At 44.2% G+C, this 18,731-nt stretch overlaps 1 protein-coding gene and 1 long non-coding RNA gene across 2 annotated transcripts in view; both read left to right on the top strand.

The window, feature by feature from the left end:
* The window catches only part of LOC134530008 (uncharacterized), a 311,306-nt gene extending 306,279 nt beyond the window's left edge, over positions 1-5,027 (top strand). The window contains exon 3 of the mRNA XM_063364534.1: positions 4,929-5,027. Within this exon, the coding sequence (XP_063220604.1) occupies positions 4,929-5,027 (99 nt within the window). The remainder of the gene's footprint in view (positions 1-4,928) is intronic.
* A 1,191-nt stretch (positions 5,028-6,218) lies between these two features.
* LOC134531385 (uncharacterized) lies at positions 6,219-18,474 on the top strand. Its single transcript, XR_010074981.1, has 3 exons — positions 6,219-6,304; positions 6,387-6,520; positions 18,407-18,474. It is a non-coding gene; the product is annotated as an uncharacterized LOC134531385 (long non-coding RNA).
* Positions 18,475-18,731: the final 257 nt, after the last annotated feature.

Here is an 18,731-nt window from a genome sequence, read left to right as displayed (position 1 = left end):
CTTTTCAAAAATCAAGCCTTAACCCAGGATATATTGGACTGAAACTATTAGTTTGAAAAATGCCTGAAATATAGCGCCACGTTATGCTTTAGAGAACAATAAAAAGATAAATATATTTGATGCCATGTTTGTCTAAACACAACTTTCCTGGATAGTAGATTATATGTATTTTTTTAAGTCACTGTTATATTTGTTTTTACAGTTTTTCCCATAAAATGAATACTTTTCGTAATTTTATCGAACTTTTAATTTTTATGAACTATGCGTTTAATTTGGTGTCCCGAGTTTCGTTTCGTTTTATAAGTTTATTTGCAACATGAGATCATATGTATTCGCTTGTTACCGAGGTTATATCGCACACCGAGAATAATAGGGCCACATCTCAAAAAAACTAAATTTTACAGCAGAGTGAATAATTGAAAGTTTATTCTTAGCCTCAGCAATCAGGAAGTGCATAATGTCGGCACTGTTTCTATGACAAAAGTAAAAATATGGCCATGGTGTATTCAAACCCACCCTCAGCTGTACGAATAATAAAGCCGCATGTCAACATGTGGCTGTATTATTCTGATTTCTGTTTTACAAATTTAAAATGTATTAAGGACATCTCTCATCTCAGGTGAATATTTATTGTACTACATATATGGCCTTGTTATACCGAATATAGTTTTTGACGTGACGTCTAATAAATCGATGAACGCCGGCTGCACGCATGAAAAAGTATCCCGTTACGCTGTGTCCCGTTACTCTCATTGTACGCTTGCGCCCCATCTATCTCTCTTCCACTCGATTGGAACAACCATCGATTTGACTTTTTCGAGACACATTAAACTTGAAACACTCCCATTCGTTTCCTACTTTTCCTATCATCGTCCTATCCTTAACAGAATAACACAGATTGGAAGAAGTTAAACAACAAACATGTATAAAAGTTATAGTTAAAATAATCTCTTCGTTAAAGTAATAAACATATTTGAATTAATGAGTGCAAATAAAAGTAAATTTATCGATTAAATTGTATATTTCATTTCACTCCTTCTTTGTATCCATACAAAATAGTAATAATTCATTAAAAATGATTCAATTTTATTCATAAAAGTATGCAATCATTTCATCAATGTTTTGTTATGACGTTTTCACGTTAAACTTTCGTCCGTAAACCGACTTTACGGACAACCAATTTTTTTGTTTTAAAACCTATAACAGTCACAAATGTAACTGTTCTGCTATATTCTTGCCGTGTAGGAAAAGAAAAAACTGGATTAATGAACACTTAAAAGGGGCGGATTTTCTTAGTGGTTCGAGCAACAGAGGTGCTGCAAAATTAAATTGTTTGAATCTGATTTCGTTTGCAGAGTTTTCCTCTGTGTTATAGTGGTGTAAGTCAAGAATTTTGTACGTTTGTGTTTGCCATATCACTTACAGTTAGAACTTATCAATGAAATATGTGGCTAACTCAGTTTCCAAATGTTCGACTTGCACATATGTTCTGGAGTCTCCCGAATATAAAGCGCTGCTTGAGTGGAAAATCAATTTGATAATTTATGTTATAAAGGTTTATTATAACAGTTTTAAACTTTAGGTAATTTCACCCATTTTTGTAAAGTAATGATAGGCATTCAAATTAAATGAGGTTGCTGTTAGCAATTTACGCTGTTTGAAAAGACTGTAAGTGGCTCGCGACTTAAGTATTATTCAGCTCGAGACAATTGACAAAACAGCACTACTAATATTTGTTTATTACTTTGCTTGATAATTTTACTACCATCAATTTTTTTGCCACAGTCATTCACTGCATTTTTCAATTTGTTCTTGTATCAAAAAAAAACCTTCTTTGTGGTCAAATTAAATATACGGTGTCTGTTATGGTGCATTATGCCATATTTACGTTTGATTCAGTAAGTAAAATAAAAGACTACAGGAGAAAATGGAATGTAAGCAAAAAAAAAACATTTTACGCAACATTATGCAGTAACTCTCCAAGAGACGAACCTAAAATAAATATCGTCTGATGAATATCGTGTCTGGTAGCCCGAGTTTTTTCAGGGCCATTCGTCGCATGCATATTGCATGAAAGCGTAAATCAACCGCGCCATAGTTTCTTTAAAAACAACACTCCAGGGGTGTGGGTTACCCTCGCAACCGACACCTGGGTCACCAAGTCTTCTGGTAGACAGTGGTTTGGAATAACCGAGTACGGGATATAATGACTTGGTGAACACACGATTATAAATTTATTTGAACATAAATTAATTTTAAATCATTCTAACTTTAAAGTTAAATATTAATAATTGATATTATTAACAACTGATGTTGAAATTATTTCTTTTTCAAAATATTAACTGCATTAAACTCCAACTCTTGTTCAAAATTAATGTAGATAAATTACCATATTTGTTTCAAGGTACCTGGTATAAGATTTTATAGGAAAAAAAAATATTGGTAGAGATGCAAAAACGTTGCGTGTTCAGTCACCTAATGTTTATCCTCTGTCGTGGTATAGAAAATAATTTTAACACAATCTTTCCAAACTAATATTCCACCAACGAAAATATCGGGCCACGCCCACCTGTAAATCTTTGCGTGGTAATTTTTAAAGGTCACAAAAATGTCTAAAAATCCGGATATAAAATTATTTTAAATAATGCAAAATAAATTAATATTTATTTTCAATATATATTTTTAATACTATGATATTACAAACCTAAATCGTCAGATTGACAAATACCTACTTTAGTTTTTAAACTATATAAAAAATTTTATAATGTTAACAAGGCCGTAAAAATAATTTATTCAGAAATAAAATAATATTAAGGAGGAACCTTTAAAATATATCTTTACATGTACAAAGTATTACAATTTTCCATCATAAAATTTACTCAAAAATTATAATCCTACAACCATAAATTTTGCAATTAAAAAAAAATATTTTATAATACATATTTCAGAAAGAACAACACAAATTCAAGGTCTCAGCTTTAAACTCAAAACCGAGTAAATGGAAACCATATAAGTAACCACACAATGAAAAACAAGCAAGGTTAAATACAGAGAATGATGGACGACTGACAAGCAAAACGAAAAATGTGACTGCGATCACAAAAAACTTGAACTCAGTGACCTCAGTGAAGGTAAATTTTTCAGGGAACTTTTTAGTGCAACCAACCGTTCAGGGTGATCAGAGACTTAGCAAGCAGCCTGGTACTGTGGAGTGGTGACATTCGGGTCGTTACCACCACGCCGAAATACCACAACGCCGAATGTCAAAATTGACCACAACGCCGACAACTAGAAAACTGCTGTGTACCGCAACGCCGAAATACCACAACGCCGAATGTCAAAATTGACCACAACGCCGACAGCTATAAAACTGCTGTGTACCACAACGCCGAAATAACATCTGAATGAATTTGTGTGTGTTTCTTAAATGTACCTTAACGCCGAAATACCACAATCAAACCTAACCGTACCTAACCAAACCCAGTCCAACCTAACCTAGTCTAACCTAACCTAACCTTTGTGGCAGTCCTGCAATGATATTTTTCGGCGTTCATGTAATTCGACGTTGTGGTAATTCGGTGTTGTGGTACACAGCAGTTTTCTAGCTGTGGGAGATGTGGTCTTTTTGCATTTCGGCGTTGTGGTATTTCGGTGTTGTGGTATTTCGGCGTTGTGGTATTTCGGCGTTGTGGTCAAATTGGCATTTCGGCGTTGTGGTGCGTCCCCGTGACATTCTACTCAATGGGCATCACCAGCGGCGACGGCAGTTGGTTGGCGAGTCTCCGTGTCTTCAAACTCAGTGGGCAGTGCAGTGCTGCCTTGGACGGCGCGCACAGCCGCGAAGACCCCCACAGTCGGAACTGTGGCGTGTGTGCAAGGACGGTGGACCGATATGTCGGAACCTATTGACTCAAGAACTGGTGGCTTCCCGTCAAATCGGACTGTGGGCTCGCGAAAACTCAGTCCGAAACTGCCGAGCGTGGGAACTGCATCCCGTCAGTCCAAACTAACATTCCTACCAATCAGGCCATCCTTTCATCAGCTGAGTGGCATGGCAAACATCTTTGTTTATGCTCTTTGGCTAATTGGTATTTTTTCTCATCTCTTTTTCAAATTAAATTGCAATTGAAATTACATCAAGCAAAGTTTCGTCCATATTTTACGATGAAACGATTCATTCTTCAGTGACAGCAACAACAAGTCTGTATGCGAAAGGCTTCAATTCAGTCCAAACTGTCAGTTCAGTCTGATCAGTCCAAACTGGGATCTGGACTGATCGTATGTGAGGGCCTTTTTCACGAATTGCTTATTAAAATAAGGCAGCAAAACGAAGTGAATGGGAAGCCTAAATATCCGTATCACATCACAACCTTACATAATCTGACAACATTACTTAACAAATTCTTACATCATTTCTTTATCAATAATGACATTAACTTTCAGTTATTAAAACGTAATTTATTTAGATTGAGAATGATTGTGAGGTTAGTATAATTTATTTTGTAATCTTCTAATTCTAAGCAGACTTTTATGTGCCAGGAATCGTGGTGTTGCAGATCACCCTGTCCAACGCCCGCGAGGTGACCTTGTGGTGTCTGAAGAGGAACCAGTACTCCTACATGAGCTCAGTTGTGTCAGCCACGTGCTGGGTGTGACGAGACGATGGTGCTGGTGTTGCAGATCACCCTGTCCAACGCCCGCGAGGTGACCTTGTGGGGTCTGAAGAGGAACCAGGACTCCTACATGAGCTCAGTTGTTTCAGCCACATGATGGGTGTGACGAGGCGATGGTGCTGGTGTTGCAGATGAACCTGTCCAACGCCCGCGAGGTGACCTTGTGGGGCCTGAAGAGGAACCAGGACTCCTACATGAGCTCAGTTGTGTCAGCCACGTGCTGGGTGTGACGAGGCGATGGTGCTGGTGTTGCAGATCAACCTGTCCAACGCCCGCGAGGTGACCTTGTGGGGCCTGAAGAGGAACCAGGACTCCTACATGAGCTCAGTTGCTTCAGCCATGTGCTGGGCGTGACTAGGCGATGGTGCTGGTGTTGCAGATCAACCTGTCCAACGCCCGCGAGGTGACCTTGTGGGGCCTGAAGAGGAACCAGGACTCCTACATGAGCTCAGTTGTGTCAGCCACGTGCTGGGTGTGACGAGGCGATGGTGCTGGTGTTGCAGATAAACCTGTCCAACGCCCGCGAGGTGACCTTGTGGGGCCTGAAGAGGAACCAGGACTCCTACATGAGCTCAGTTGCTTCAGCCACGTGCTGGGCGTGACTAGGCGATGGTGCTGGTGTTGCAGATCAACCTGTCCAACGCCCGCGAGGTGACCTTGTGGGGCCTGAAGAGGAACCAGGACTCCTACATGAGCTCAGTTGCTTCAGCCACGTGCTGGGCGTGACTAGGCGATGGTGCTGGTGTTGCAGATCAACCTGTCCAACGCCCGCGAGGTGACCTTGTGGGGCCTGAAGAGGAACCAGGACTCCTACATGAGCTCAGTTGCTTCAGCCACGTGCTGGGCGTGACTAGGCGATGGTGCTGGTGTTGCAGATCAACCTGTCCAACGCCCGCGAGGTGACCTTGTGGGGCCTGAAGAGGAACCAGGACTCCTACATGAGCTCAGTTGTGTCAGCCACGTGCTGGGTGTGACGAGACAATGGTGCTGGTGTTGCAGATCAACCTGTCCAACGCCCGCGAGGTGACCTTGTGGGGCCTGAAGAGGAACCAGGACTCCTACATGAGCTCAGTTGTGTCAGCCACGTGCTGGGTGTGACGAGGCGATGGTGCTGGTGTTGCAGATCAACCTGACCAACGCCCGCGAGGTGACCTTGTGGGGCCTGAAGAGGAACCAGGACTCCTACATGAGCTCAGTTGTGTCAGCCACGTGCTGGGTGTGACGAGGCGATGGTGCTGGTGTTGCAGATCAACCTGTCCAACGCCCGCGAGGTGACCTTGTGGGGCCTGAAGAGGAACCAGGACTCCTACATGAGCTCAGTTGTGTCAGCCACGTGCTGGGTGTGACGAGGCGATGGTGCTGGTGTTGCAGATCAACCTGTCCAACGCCCGCGAGGTGACCTTGTGGGGCCTGAAGAGGAACCAGGACTCCTACATGAGCTCAGTTGTGTCAGCCACGTGCTGGGTGTGACGAGGCAACGGTGCTGGTGTTGCAGATCAACCTGTCCAACGCCCGCGAGGTGACCTTGTGGGGCCTGAAGAGGAACCAGACGGGCTTCTACAAGTGCGAGGTGACTGCCGACGCGCCGTCCTTCCACACGGAGATCCGCTCCGCCCTCATGATAGTCACAGGTAGGCCGGGAGTGGGCGGCTGGCCGGGTGGGTGTGGGTGTGGCCGTGTGTGACCTGCCACGTGGCGGTGTGTCGTGTGCAGAGTTCCCCGACGAGAACCCGGTGCTGGAGGTGGGCAAGCTCAAGTACTCGCTGGGGGAGAGGCTGCGAGCCAACTGCAGCTCTCGGCCCTCCTACCCGGCCGCCAACCTCACCTGGTTCATCAACGGCCAGCAGGTCAGCTCCCGTCTCTTTCTTCGCCCGCTGCACTCGCCTCGAGTAGGGTGTGCACGAGAGCTCTGACAAATGTTCGGTCTCAGAACTCATGAGCATGATTCTTATATAATCAAAAGCAAGTCTTAATGACCTGGTTCATAGTTGAGTTGATAAAAAATCTATTTTCATGTTCAATAAGAAAAGTTTTTTTTAAATTATTTATTTTAGTACATTCGATTCACTCATGCATGTTCACAAAGTCACTATGATTTGTTCTAACAAAGCTGTAGTTAGTTACTTCGATATTTATTCTCACTGTTTCATTGTCAATTTTTTTTAGCAAAGTTGAACTAACTCCAGTATTTACTTTATGGCTTTCTTTCAGCAAACTTTGTTTCGTGTGATATAAAGTATTCACTGAAGTAAAAAAAAAAAAACAGTTTTGTAGCCGACATCAAGACATGTTTTATAAATCACTTATGAAAGGTATTTTTGCATATAAAACGTATATAAGTGCTATTTGTTGTCTTTTCACCCCAATCAGTAAGAATAATTTGACACCGGTTTGTGGCAACGTTCAAAAGAGCAGTTGTGATCGTCTCGGGGCGAGCAAGCAACAATGCTCTGTGGCGCAGAGGGGCGGGATAAGGGAAACTCGCAGTAACTCATCAACCCTCGGGGTAACAAATCTTCCCCTTTCAACAGGTACAACGACTGGGAGCGATGTAGCGCCACGCCGCTACGCAGCCAGCGCTTGCAGAAGGGTGTACAGTTAATCAAGCAATTTTTTAGCAGCCTCGTTCACAGGACAAGGCCACAAAACACTTCCATTAATGAGAATAAACTGTAGCCGTTTCAGGTTTATAGTGTTTTCGTCCCATACCAACTAGCCATTCTTTAAAAATACGTTCACATTTAACTCGAACAAGACTTTGGATATAGTTAAATCGTTCTCCCAGAATTAAATAAAAGTTTTCTAAAAGTAGTTATGTTTTATTTTAAACTAATAGAAGAATATTAATGCACTCTATAAGAACAAAAAACTGTAATAAATACTATCTTCAGCGGAAAATTGTTTTGGAAAAAATGTGTTGCAATTTTCAAAATGAATATCGCGATTTCAATCTCATTCGATAACCACATTTTGTTAAGTCATTAATATACTTTCCTACAAAATCTAACTTAATGTTAACTCTGTTTTCAGGGTTATTTTTGATCAAACAATTTTTTTAGTGATATTTTTGGTTTGGCTCCAATTTATGAGATCGCAAAAGTATAAAAAATATATTATTTACAGGTTCTGAATGTATGAAAAATTCTCTATTAGATAAAGCTCGTCTTAGTTTAACACTGATGGGAAATAATTTTAGAGATAAGCTTATTGAATTTTATTATGGCCCTTCCTTTATCCGCAAACTTACATTTCACTTGAATGAGCGCCCTTAAATACACCAGTCCATCCTTTCAGATAATTCCCTAGAGCCTTCCGTATTTCTAATCTGCTATCGCCTTTTCCACGCTCGTCACGAAAGACGAACGAATACGGCAGAATATTAGGTTTGGGTTCTCATCAGCTTTCCTTTTGTGCTCTCTTTTATCCTTTTTATCCCGGTGATCCAATGAAACAGAAAAATAAAACTTTATAAATGTTTCAGTGAATTCAGCGTCGTGCGAGAATAAACCGGAAAAAGAAACAAGTTACATAGAAAACTTCTGTTTGTGTTCCCGCCTCCAGCCAAATACCATAATCTCCAACACCCTCCTTCCATAATTTAAGTTATCGTTTGTTATATTTTCTTTCGTTCTTTGTATCTCGTAAAGTTTATTTGGGGGAGGGGGGAGAGATGAAGTTTTTTTGGTGCAGTGAAGAGTTTCTACAGACAGCCAATGTTAATACAGACTCCTTGGGGGATGGACATTGCGAGTGATGTGAGGCTTCGCTGCAAGCAAGCCTTCACAGTGCTGCCTCGTGTGACAGGTGCTTAACAACCCTTAAGTAGCCGGAGGGGTGTGGTTGACACCACTAGGATATCAGTAGTCTATACATCGAACTATCTTCACACACTTCACACGAACGGTACTTGTAAGATGCCCAAAAAAAGGGAGCGGGCATAAAAAAATGGTTGTAGTGAAAAACATAGGTTTGAAATTAGCCTCTAGGATGTGCAGTTGTTTTACCATTGATGTAGTCTAGAGTGGGGCAATTCAACTGATCGATAAACACAAACTGCTGCTGTACATATTTAGCACCATTTTCATGTAGGTACGTATATTTTTTAATTATTTGCGATTCTCGTTTTTTGAAGACCAGAGTAAGAAGGATATATTTTATTTAAATCATTCCTTGGACAATAACATGGTATCATTTATAATGTCTTTATTTTGTTAGGCTCTGAGATGTTACATTCTGAAGAAACATCTGCACAACTTCATCACCCTCTAGTTTCTTAGCCCTCTGTTCTCCTTGGGGAGGGTTGGGAAAGGGGGTGGGGGTGTTTCTTTTCATCTGCAGGCCGGAAGGAGCAGTTGTTTTTCTCGTTGCCGCTGCATGTTTAGTAATAACTCGCTGCGGGCCGGCGCCCCGGGCAGATTCAGGGAGCGGATTGTTTCCCGGCTCCTCGACTGCTCACTTCGCACGTAAATCCCCTTTCTTTCTGCCCCCGCAAATTGTATCGAGAAAATATATCCCTCCTTCTTTTCCTCTTCTGTCGGTCCCCCTCCAAGTGACATACAACCTGCAGACAAGTTTATTGCGGTTTGGTACTGAAACATTTACACTTTTCCAAAGCTTGCGTGGTTCTAATTCATTCTTTCATTCATTCTTTTTTTTAAAACCCATTTACTTCTCACACTATTACGCTACTTCCATTGCACAGATGGTAATATTATTTAATATCTTCAAACAAATTAAATAAAAAGTCTAAATGCAACAAAAAATACAGTTATGCCAAAATATTAATACTATAGAGCTGAGACCAATTTATGATTAAATATTTTTGCCGACAAAGCATAGAACTAAGAATTGAACACTTGTTAAAGTCTAAATTCGCGGATAAATGTAGCTACTATATACCATTTGAGGACTCCCGCGTTGAATAATCAGTTTAAGACTGAAGTTTAAACTAATAGCAGATTTAACAACGTAAAAGAACTCTGCAATGCCAAATATAAGGATAAAAAACTGTACACCAAAATTACAGCAAAATAGCTTACGAATGAGGAAGGTAAAAAATGCACTAATAAAGGGCATCGTTAGAGAGTAATTATTATCAGAGGCTAGTAATTGCAATTAAAGTTGGTTAAATCTGTGTATTCTGATAAAACCATCAAAGTCATTGATCACGCGTATCAAAAGTGTCAACCATAACAAAAACTCTTTTCTCGTCGTTCGGAAAAGTGAGACGCCAATCGCATTTATTAAACTCCCCCCCCCCCCCCTTCGCGATACACTGGCCACTCTTTTACAAACATCCCGTTTCATTAATCTACATTTTCAATATTTCATTTCGATTAACGCCACCGGCAAATAAATTTGAAAAGGGAAATATTAAAAAAATGCCATAGTATTATGGACTCCAATTGAATTGCAAATTCCTGAAAATAATTCCAGCATGATTTCCTCCCACTTTTGCTTTGTGTGGAGATCAGGCGACCATTAAGTGGGCTGGTAGGTAACTATGGCGAGGGAGGGGTATAATATGTGTTTGACTGATGTGACGTGACAGCTCCGGTATAGTTGTAAAATTATTTTGTTCAGATTACTATATTAAACTCTGATGTCCATGGGGCAATGGATTATTTAATGTTTTAATCCGTGCATTACTCACGTAGCCGTTAACATTAATTGGAAACACGTCATCATGAAAATGCAGACATATCGAATACATTTTCATACAAGGGGAAAGTAAGTAATGAGTGTTGCTTTTCCGATCCAACGTAATTCCTGGCCCAGGTTATTAACTCATCAATGATTGCTATAAATTTTTGCGCAAACATAATTATTATTTATAACTCGTTAATGGCGGACTTTTATCCTAGACATTTCCACAACAGTCAGCGAACTACGGGTTCTCTGCTAACTCCCTTTGTGGAACCTTTTTTAATATATTTCCTGGGAATGAACGGGTTTTTTTTTTTTTTCAATAAACCAAGTCCCAAATATATTGCATCCAATCACCCAAATAACATAAATTAATTTTATTAAATTATAAAATATTTGATGAAACCACTATTCGTCCATATTTTTGGTTGCGACTACAAAATATTTCATACTGACTAACGTAATGTTTGACTTATTTTTTTTAGTCCCGTGAGTCAGTGCGAAATTATTTTCATCGCCACAAACCATTTATCAGGATGTTTACTAATCTAGTTACCACATACTTTGTAGTTACCACAAACTGTGATATCAGGTAGGTTAGAAAGTGTTTATTAACGGAGTTGTGATAAACATGGGAATATTTTGGACAGTATCCCAGTGCCTGAAGATGTATATGTCAAAAAAATTGGTAGTCTGTAAAGTTGGTTTACGGACGATAGTTTAACGTGACGTCATAACAAAACATTAATGAAATTATTGCATACTTTTATGAATAAAATTGAATCATTTTTATTTTAATAATAAAAGAATAAATACTTGAAATTATACTCGTAATCAGATTTTTAAAATACAAGAATAATTAACCTTTATTGCCGAAATTGTTGTTGTAATAAACAATGAAAACCACATTAACTTTTCGTTTAAATATAATTATGAACAAGTTTTCATATAAATAAACTGTAATCAAATATCTAACATGACCTATTATTACTGCACTCACCGACAGATGCTACTTTTTTTAATAATAAAATAATATATACTTTAAATTATACTATTAATCAGATTTTTAAAATGCAAGAATAATTAACGTTTATTGCCGAAATTGTTGTTGTAATAAGCAATAAAAACCACAGATTAAAATTCGTCGAGAATATTTTACGTTTTTATGTCTTCCAGTGCTCAAAATGATATGCAATTGTGGCCCCGGGCACGAAATGTTATTTATAATTCATTAAAAATAACGCCCATCGCGATAAACAAAGGAAAATATGTATTAACGAGTGCCTGGTTCCCGCGGCAGCTGATAGAGAGCACGATTCGTTCGGTTCGCGTCCGTCACCGTAGATAACAGCACCGTAGGGGAATATTATTTCGTTTTTATAATACGATTTTATAACAAATATGCATCCCAAATACACCAAACTTATTTATAATGTTACAATATTTTTTAAAACATTGTGCAAAATATCCCGGGTGTAATTTGAATTATTATGTGTAACTTTAAAACACCATTGTTCGTTAAAAACGTATTTGAAAATTCAACATTTCTTTTAAATAACCGTACCGATTGTGCTGAAAATCGGTGGACGATTGTTAAATTATATAATATTAATAGTTAAAACGACGAAATCATGATTGAAAAGTCAATTTCGATTGTTGTTCCAATCGAGTGGAAGAGAGATACGGCGCATGCGTACAATGAGCGTAACGGGACACATCCGTAGTGGGACAATGTGCTTTACGGGACACTTTTTCGTGCGTGCATCAGGCGTTCATGTATTTATCAGACGTTGTCACGTCAAAAAATCTTCGTTTGCAATTTTTTTTAAACGCCTTTGTAAACTGGCCTCTAATAGCCAGTGCATGTGTAAATGATTCAAATGTGTTATTATATATTCCATTACTTTTCAGAGAGTCACCAGCGACAAACGCGGTTTAAACGTGGCTATTAAACGCGTCCTCTAGCAAAAACCGACGTAGCTTAACACGGTCCTGGCCGGCAGAGTGGCTTATTAAGAGCGGTTGTATGACGGCAGAGGAGGATGTTGGGGGGTGGGAGATGGGAGGGGTAAGCTTCCCGACTGCTTCGTTAACTCCCTGGCGCGCTGATTAAAGCGACTCAAGAACTTGCAGGGGTGAAGAGGGGCGGACGGGGGTTCGTACCCTCGCCTCGAGACCACGTGTGACGTCACGTCCTTCAGAGGGCCGCGTCACGTGATCAGCCCCGACCACTGCCATGTTCCAGGTTATAGTGATCCGTGCAGGGGAAACCTTCTTTTCACAGACGAGACAGCCAAACGTCCGATCGTGCATCTTCGGTTTTTTTTTGGTTCATTGTGAAAGGTTAGGTTGGCTACGTTATAAATACTTTAAAACATTGTGGACGGTTGATTTGGTTAGGATAGCTGCATTAAAGATACTGTGAAATCATGTCAACTGTTTCCTAGCCCTGGATAGCTACATATTAAAAAGTTATTTGCTAAGCAACCATAAAATGATTTTAACAATAGTTTTTATGTAGTTATACTTACCTAATATAACCAACCATCCACGATGTTTTAAAGTATTTATAATGTAGCTAACTTATCCTAATCGACCGCAAAATTTAATGCCGAACCGGTTTATACAATGAGATGGAACGGAAAAAAAAAAACTAGCATGAACTTCGGGGAACTTCGGGTGTGGCTCTCTCGTCTGTGAAATGAAGGCTTCCCTCCATGCTGTGGAGGATTATGATTTAATACATTTTCATTTGCATTTTTGCACTGTTTGGCCAGTTTGTACGTCCATCTGCATTCACCATTATTCTTTAAACTATCTGGACGTTTTCGTCCCACTGTGTTCATCTGTGCTGTTATTACACTTTCATGACTTATTTCCGCCCACGGGATTATTGTTCTGGCAGATATTTAACTTTGAAGGTGTTCGTCTGTGTTGTCATCGTTGTGTTATCGTTGCGTTTATCTGTTTGGCATCGGCTGATTTGGGCTTGTTTTCTGTGGGTTTGTGTATTGTGTATTTTGCATGATGAAAAGTGCAAAACTGCAGTGGCGAAGGTCCAAGAAATTGTATTAATTCGCTGCAATATTCCCTGTGTGAATGTCGTTTTATTCATGCAGCCTTGCGTCGTTCAACCAAGCATCGCTCAGCCTGACAGTTCAAATCAGACAAGAGAATTTCAGGCTGGATGACGTGTTCTCGTTAAGGACTTAAAACCATGTTACATTCTTGTCTGTCAATAAATGTTAACTCAATTAGCATCACACAACTTCCGCTACGGAGATTAGTTCGACCATGAGTTTGCAAAGGCGCGCCTACAACATTTCTACAACATGTTTAAGTATTTTAAAAACACGTATTTGAAAAAAAAATTATCTCTTTTAGAGCTGAATACTAGAAAAATTAAATTTAATTATCCAATAAAGCTCAAATAAAATAACTCATTTCAAAACAAACGAATATTTGTTCTTGATTAAACTATGCATAAAATAGTTTGAATGAGTTTGCACAAGGCAAGGTTTGATTATCGTATGTTAACTTAAAAACACGCTTATGTTTTAAGACCCTTCCAAAATGCGTAAGAATTTAATCAGGTGCCAATATTTTATTCCATTTCACTAAACCAGCTGTGCAAAGCGCAGAGCGACATGAATGTTCGCTCTTGAAGCTGTTATGCAGGTAAATGTAGCCATTTGTTCACGAGTGCAGGGAAACACAGGATACCGACGCTGTTGTATTTGACTTTGTGGGAGAGACAATCCAGCCGAGTGCTGCTGGTTACAGCCGTGGTTTTTTAGGCAACACTATTGATTTCAGCCCTGGAGCATCTGGAGCGGCTCGGAAGGGAAGCGGTAAGGTGAGGTGACAATTGTGACTGTCACCTGCGAAGCACACGGACAGTGACATGCCTGGAGGGTGATCGCAGGGGTTGTCAGACCTAACTGCGGTTATCTTTCAGATCGTAGGAGCAACAATCCAGGTCGAATCATCTACACAGATTTTTCATACAACGTAGGGCAGAGTAAAACGACGCAATAAAACGTGAGACTTTTTTCCTTAAGAGTGCACAGTTTCAAATCCCAGTTCGGTTATTACGGTTATACGTTCATATATGGTTTTCCCAAACACTCAATAAAAACACATAATTAGATAATTACTTAAACGTACTGCAACTTTCGGAACACTACATAATTATTTCGTTAAACAATTTTCGATATGTATACTTTCAAGCAAACCAAGTTATCGAAATGTTTTAATAATAAGCACTAAACATTACTTTTTTTCAGTTTTGTGAAAGCTAAAAACTTTCCGAATAAAATTAATTGAACATCCATTTAAAAATCTACTCATGTTGGTACTTGAGGGTAATATAGTAATTTATCATAAACAAATGAATTAATATGATCAAAGTAGATTTTAGTGGCATTTGCAAATGGTATGTGAACAGGAAGTCTAGAAAACGTATTACTGTTGTATAAATATTTTTGGAAACGTTCGTGCAAACGTTTGTAGCCATGAGTGCAATTATTCTACTAGAAGCTGGTTCATTAAGAGTAGGTGTAGAGGTAGCTGACTGTGACGCTGTATCCAGTTATTTTACTTGAAGAGAGTGCAGCAGGTTGGAGTATCATGACAGTGGACTATGGTAATGTGAGAAATTAATCTACTGGAAACAGTTGCAACAGAAAGGAGTTCCAGAAGGCAGGGAAATTAACTACATCTGTATGGAGTGCTACGTGCAGATGTTCGAATCGAACTAGAGTCATTCGGTGACAATGCAGTTACAACTAGTCGAGACTCTAAACTCATGTGTTTCGCTGGAAGCAGGTACAGTAGAAGTGATAGTAGTTACAAACAACTGTGACTTTATGCACAAATCTTCGGCTCGAAGCAAGAGCAGCAAAAGATAGTGAAGTTACACCTGGCTGTGGCCATAGTCACACATGTTCAACTTTATGCAGGTTGCAGTAGCATATAATGTAGTATAATCTGACTGTAGCCATAGGCGAAGATGTTCGGCTTTAAGTATATGCAGTAAGAGAGAATGTGGCTGCACCTGGCTGTGGCGGTGTGCGCAGGTGTTCGGCTCGAAGCAGGAGCAGCAGGAGAGAGTGTGGCGGTGTGCGCAGGTGTTGGGCTCGAAGCAGGAGCAGCAGGAGAGAGTGTGGCGGTGAGCGCAGGTGCTCGGCTCGAAGCAGGAGCGGCAGGAGAGAGTGTGGCGGTGTGCGCAGGTGTTCGGCTCGAAGCAGGAGCAGCAGGAGAGAGTGTGGCGGTGTGCGCAGGTGCTCGGCTCGAAGCAGGAGCAGCAGGAGAGAGTGTGGCGGTGTGCGCAGGTGCTCGGCTCGAAGCAGGAGCAGCAGGAGAGAGTGTGGCGGTGTGCGCAGGTGTTGGGCTCGAAGCAGGAGCAGCAGGAGAGAGTGTGGCGGTGTGCGCAGGTGTTGGGCTCGAAGCAGGAGCAGCAGGAGAGAGTGTGGCGGTGTGCGCAGGTGTTCGGCTCGAAGCAGGAGCAGCAGGAGAGAGTGTGGCGGTGTGCGCAGGTGTTGGGCTCGAAGCAGGAGCAGCAGGAGAGAGTGTGGCGGTGTGCGCAGGTGTTGGGCTCGAAGCAGGAGCAGCAGGAGAGAGTGTGGCGGTGTGCGCAGGTGTTCGGCTCGAAGCAGGAGCAGCAGGAGAGAGTGTGGCGGTGTGCGCAGGTGCTCGGCTCGAAGCAGGAGCAGCAGGAGAGAGTGTGGCGGTGTGCGCAGGTGCTCGGCTCGAAGCAGGAGCGGCAGGAGAGAGTGTGGCGGTGAGCGCAGGTGCTCGGCTCGAAGCAGGAGCAGCAGGAGAGAGTGTGGCGGTGTGCGCAGGTGTTGGGCTCGAAGCAGGAGCAGCAGGAGAGAGTGTGGCGGTGTGCGCAGGTGTTGGGCTCGAAGCAGGAGCAGCAGGAGAGAGTGTGGCGGTGAGCGCAGGTGTTCGGCAGGAAGCAGGAGCAGCAGTAGAGAGAGAGGCGGTGTGCGCAGGTGTTGGGCTCGAAGCAGGAGCAGCAGGAGAGAGTGTGGCGGTGTGCGCAGGTGTTGGGCTCGAAGCAGGAGCAGCAGGAGAGAGTGTGGCGGTGTGCGCAGGTGTTCGGCTCGAAGCAGGAGCAGCAGGAGAGAGTGTAGCGGTGTGCGCAGGTGTTGGGCTCGAAGCAGGAGCAGCAGGAGAGAGTGTGGCGGTGAGCGCAGGTGCTCGGCTCGAAGCAGGAGCGGCAGGAGAGAGTGTGGCGGTGAGCGCAGGTGCTCGGCTCGAAGCAGGAGCAGCAGGAGAGAGTGTGGCGGTGTGCGCAGGTGTTGGGCTCGAAGCAGGAGCAGCAGGAGAGAGTGTGGCGGTGTGCGCAGGTGTTGGGCTCGAAGCAGGAGCAGCAGGAGAGAGTGTGGCGGTGTGCGCAGGTGTTGGGCTCGAAGCAGGAGCAGCAGGAGAGAGTGTGGCGGTGTGCGCAGGTGTTGGGCTCGAAGCAGGAGCAGCAGGAGAGAGTGTGGCGGTGTGCGCAGGTGTTCGGCTCGAAGCAGGAGCGGCAGGAGAGAGTGTCGCGGTGTGCGCAGGTGTTCGGCTCGAAGCAGGAGCAGCGGGAGAGAGTGTGGCGGTGTGCGCAGGTGTTGGGCTCGAAGCAGGAGCAGCAGGAGAGAGTGTGGCGGTGTGCGCAGGTGTTGGGCTCGAAGCAGGAGCAGCAGGAGAGAGTGTGGCGGTGTGCGCAGGTGCTCGGCTCGAAGCAGGAGCAGCAGGAGAGAGTGTGGCGGTGTGCGCAGATGTTGGGCTCGAAGCAGGAGCAGCAGGAGAGAGTGTGGCGGTGTGCGCAGGTGTTGGGCTCGAAGCAGGAGCAGCAGGAGAGAGTGTGGCGGTGTGCGCAGGTGTTGGGCTCGAAGCAGGAGCAGCAGGAGAGAGTGTGGCGGTGTGCGCAGGAGTTGGGCTAGAAGCAGGAGTAGCAGGAGAGAGTGTGGCGGTGTGCGCAGGTGTTCGGCTCGAAGCAGGAGCGGCAGGAGAGAGTGTCGCGGTGTGCGCAGGTGTTCGGCTCGAAGCAGGAGCGGCAGGAGAGAGTGTAGCGGTGTGCGCAGGTGTTCGGCTCGAAGCAGGAGCATCAGGAGAGAGTGTGGCGGTGTGCGCAGGTGTTCGGCTCGAAGCAGGAGCAGCAGGAGAGAGTGTGGCGGTGTGCGCAGGTGTTCGGCTCGAAGCAGGAGCAGCAGGAGAGAGTGTGGCGGTGTGCGCAGGTGTTCGGCTCGAAGCAGGAGCAGCAGGAGAGAGTGTGGCGGTGTGCGCAGGTGTTGTGCTCGAAGCAGGAGCAGCAGGAGAGAGTGTGGCGGTGTGCGCAGGTGTTGTGCTCGAAGCAGGAGCGGCAGGAGAGAGTGTGGCGGTGTGCGCAGGTGTTCGGCTCGAAGTAGGAGCAGCAGGAGAGAGTGTGGCGGTGTGCGCAGGTGTTCGGCTCGAAGTAGGAGCAGCAGGAGAGAGTGTGGCGGTGTGCGCAGGTGCTCGGCTCGAAGCAGGAGCAGCAGGAGAGAGTGTGGCGGTGTGCGCAGGTGCTCGGCTCGAAGCAGGAGCAGCAGGAGAGAGTGTGGCGGTGTGCGCAGGTGCTCGGCTCGAAGCAGGAGCGGCAGGAGAGAGTGTGGTGGTGTGCGCAGGTGTTCGGCTCGAAGTAGGAGCAGCAGGAGAGAGTGTGGTGGTGTGCGCAGGTGTTCGGCTCGAAGTAGGAGCAGCAGGAGAGAGTGTGGTGGTGTGCGCAGGTGTTCGGCTCGAAGTAGGAGCAGCAGGAGAGAGTGTGGCGGTGTGCGCAGGTGCTCGGCTCGAAGCAGGAGCAGCAGGAGAGAGTGTGGCGGTGTGCGCAGGTGCTCGGCTCGAAGCAGGAGCAGCAGGAGAGAGTGTGGCGGTGTGCGCAGGTGTTGTGCTCGAAGCAGGAGCAGCAGGAGAGAGTGTGGCGGTGTGCGCAGGTGCTCGGCTCGAAGCAGGAGCAGCAGGAGAGAGTGTGGCGGTGTGCGCAGGTGTTGGGCTCGAAGCAGGAGCAGCAGGAGAGAGTGTGGCGGTGTGCGCAGGTGCTCGGCTCGAAGCAGGAGCAGCAGGAGAGAGTGTGGCGGTGTGCGCAGGTGTTCGGCTCGAAGCAGGTGGTGATCCGCAAGGTGGTGCACCAGCACGCGGACGAGCTGGAGTGGACGAGCGCCAGCCTGGAGCTGGAGGCCTCGAGCGGGGTGTTCCGCGAGGGTCGGTTGAAGCTGCGCTGCCTGGCCACGCTGTTCACGCTGTACCGCCGCACGGAGGAGGTGGAGCTGTGCGAGGACTCGCCCCAGCTGGCGCCCGTCATGGGGCCCACGGCGCCTGCCGGCCTCAGTGAGTGCCCGCCCTGTCCACGTCACTTGTTGCTTTAACACTGCCCTTATTTCATCTATATTGTCTCGTGTGTATTTCTTTACC

Source organism: Bacillus rossius, chromosome 3, assembly GCF_032445375.1.
Source record: "Bacillus rossius redtenbacheri isolate Brsri chromosome 3, Brsri_v3, whole genome shotgun sequence".
NCBI lineage: Eukaryota > Metazoa > Arthropoda > Insecta > Phasmatodea > Bacillidae > Bacillus > Bacillus rossius.
This window is presented reverse-complemented; position numbering and strand designations above follow the sequence as displayed.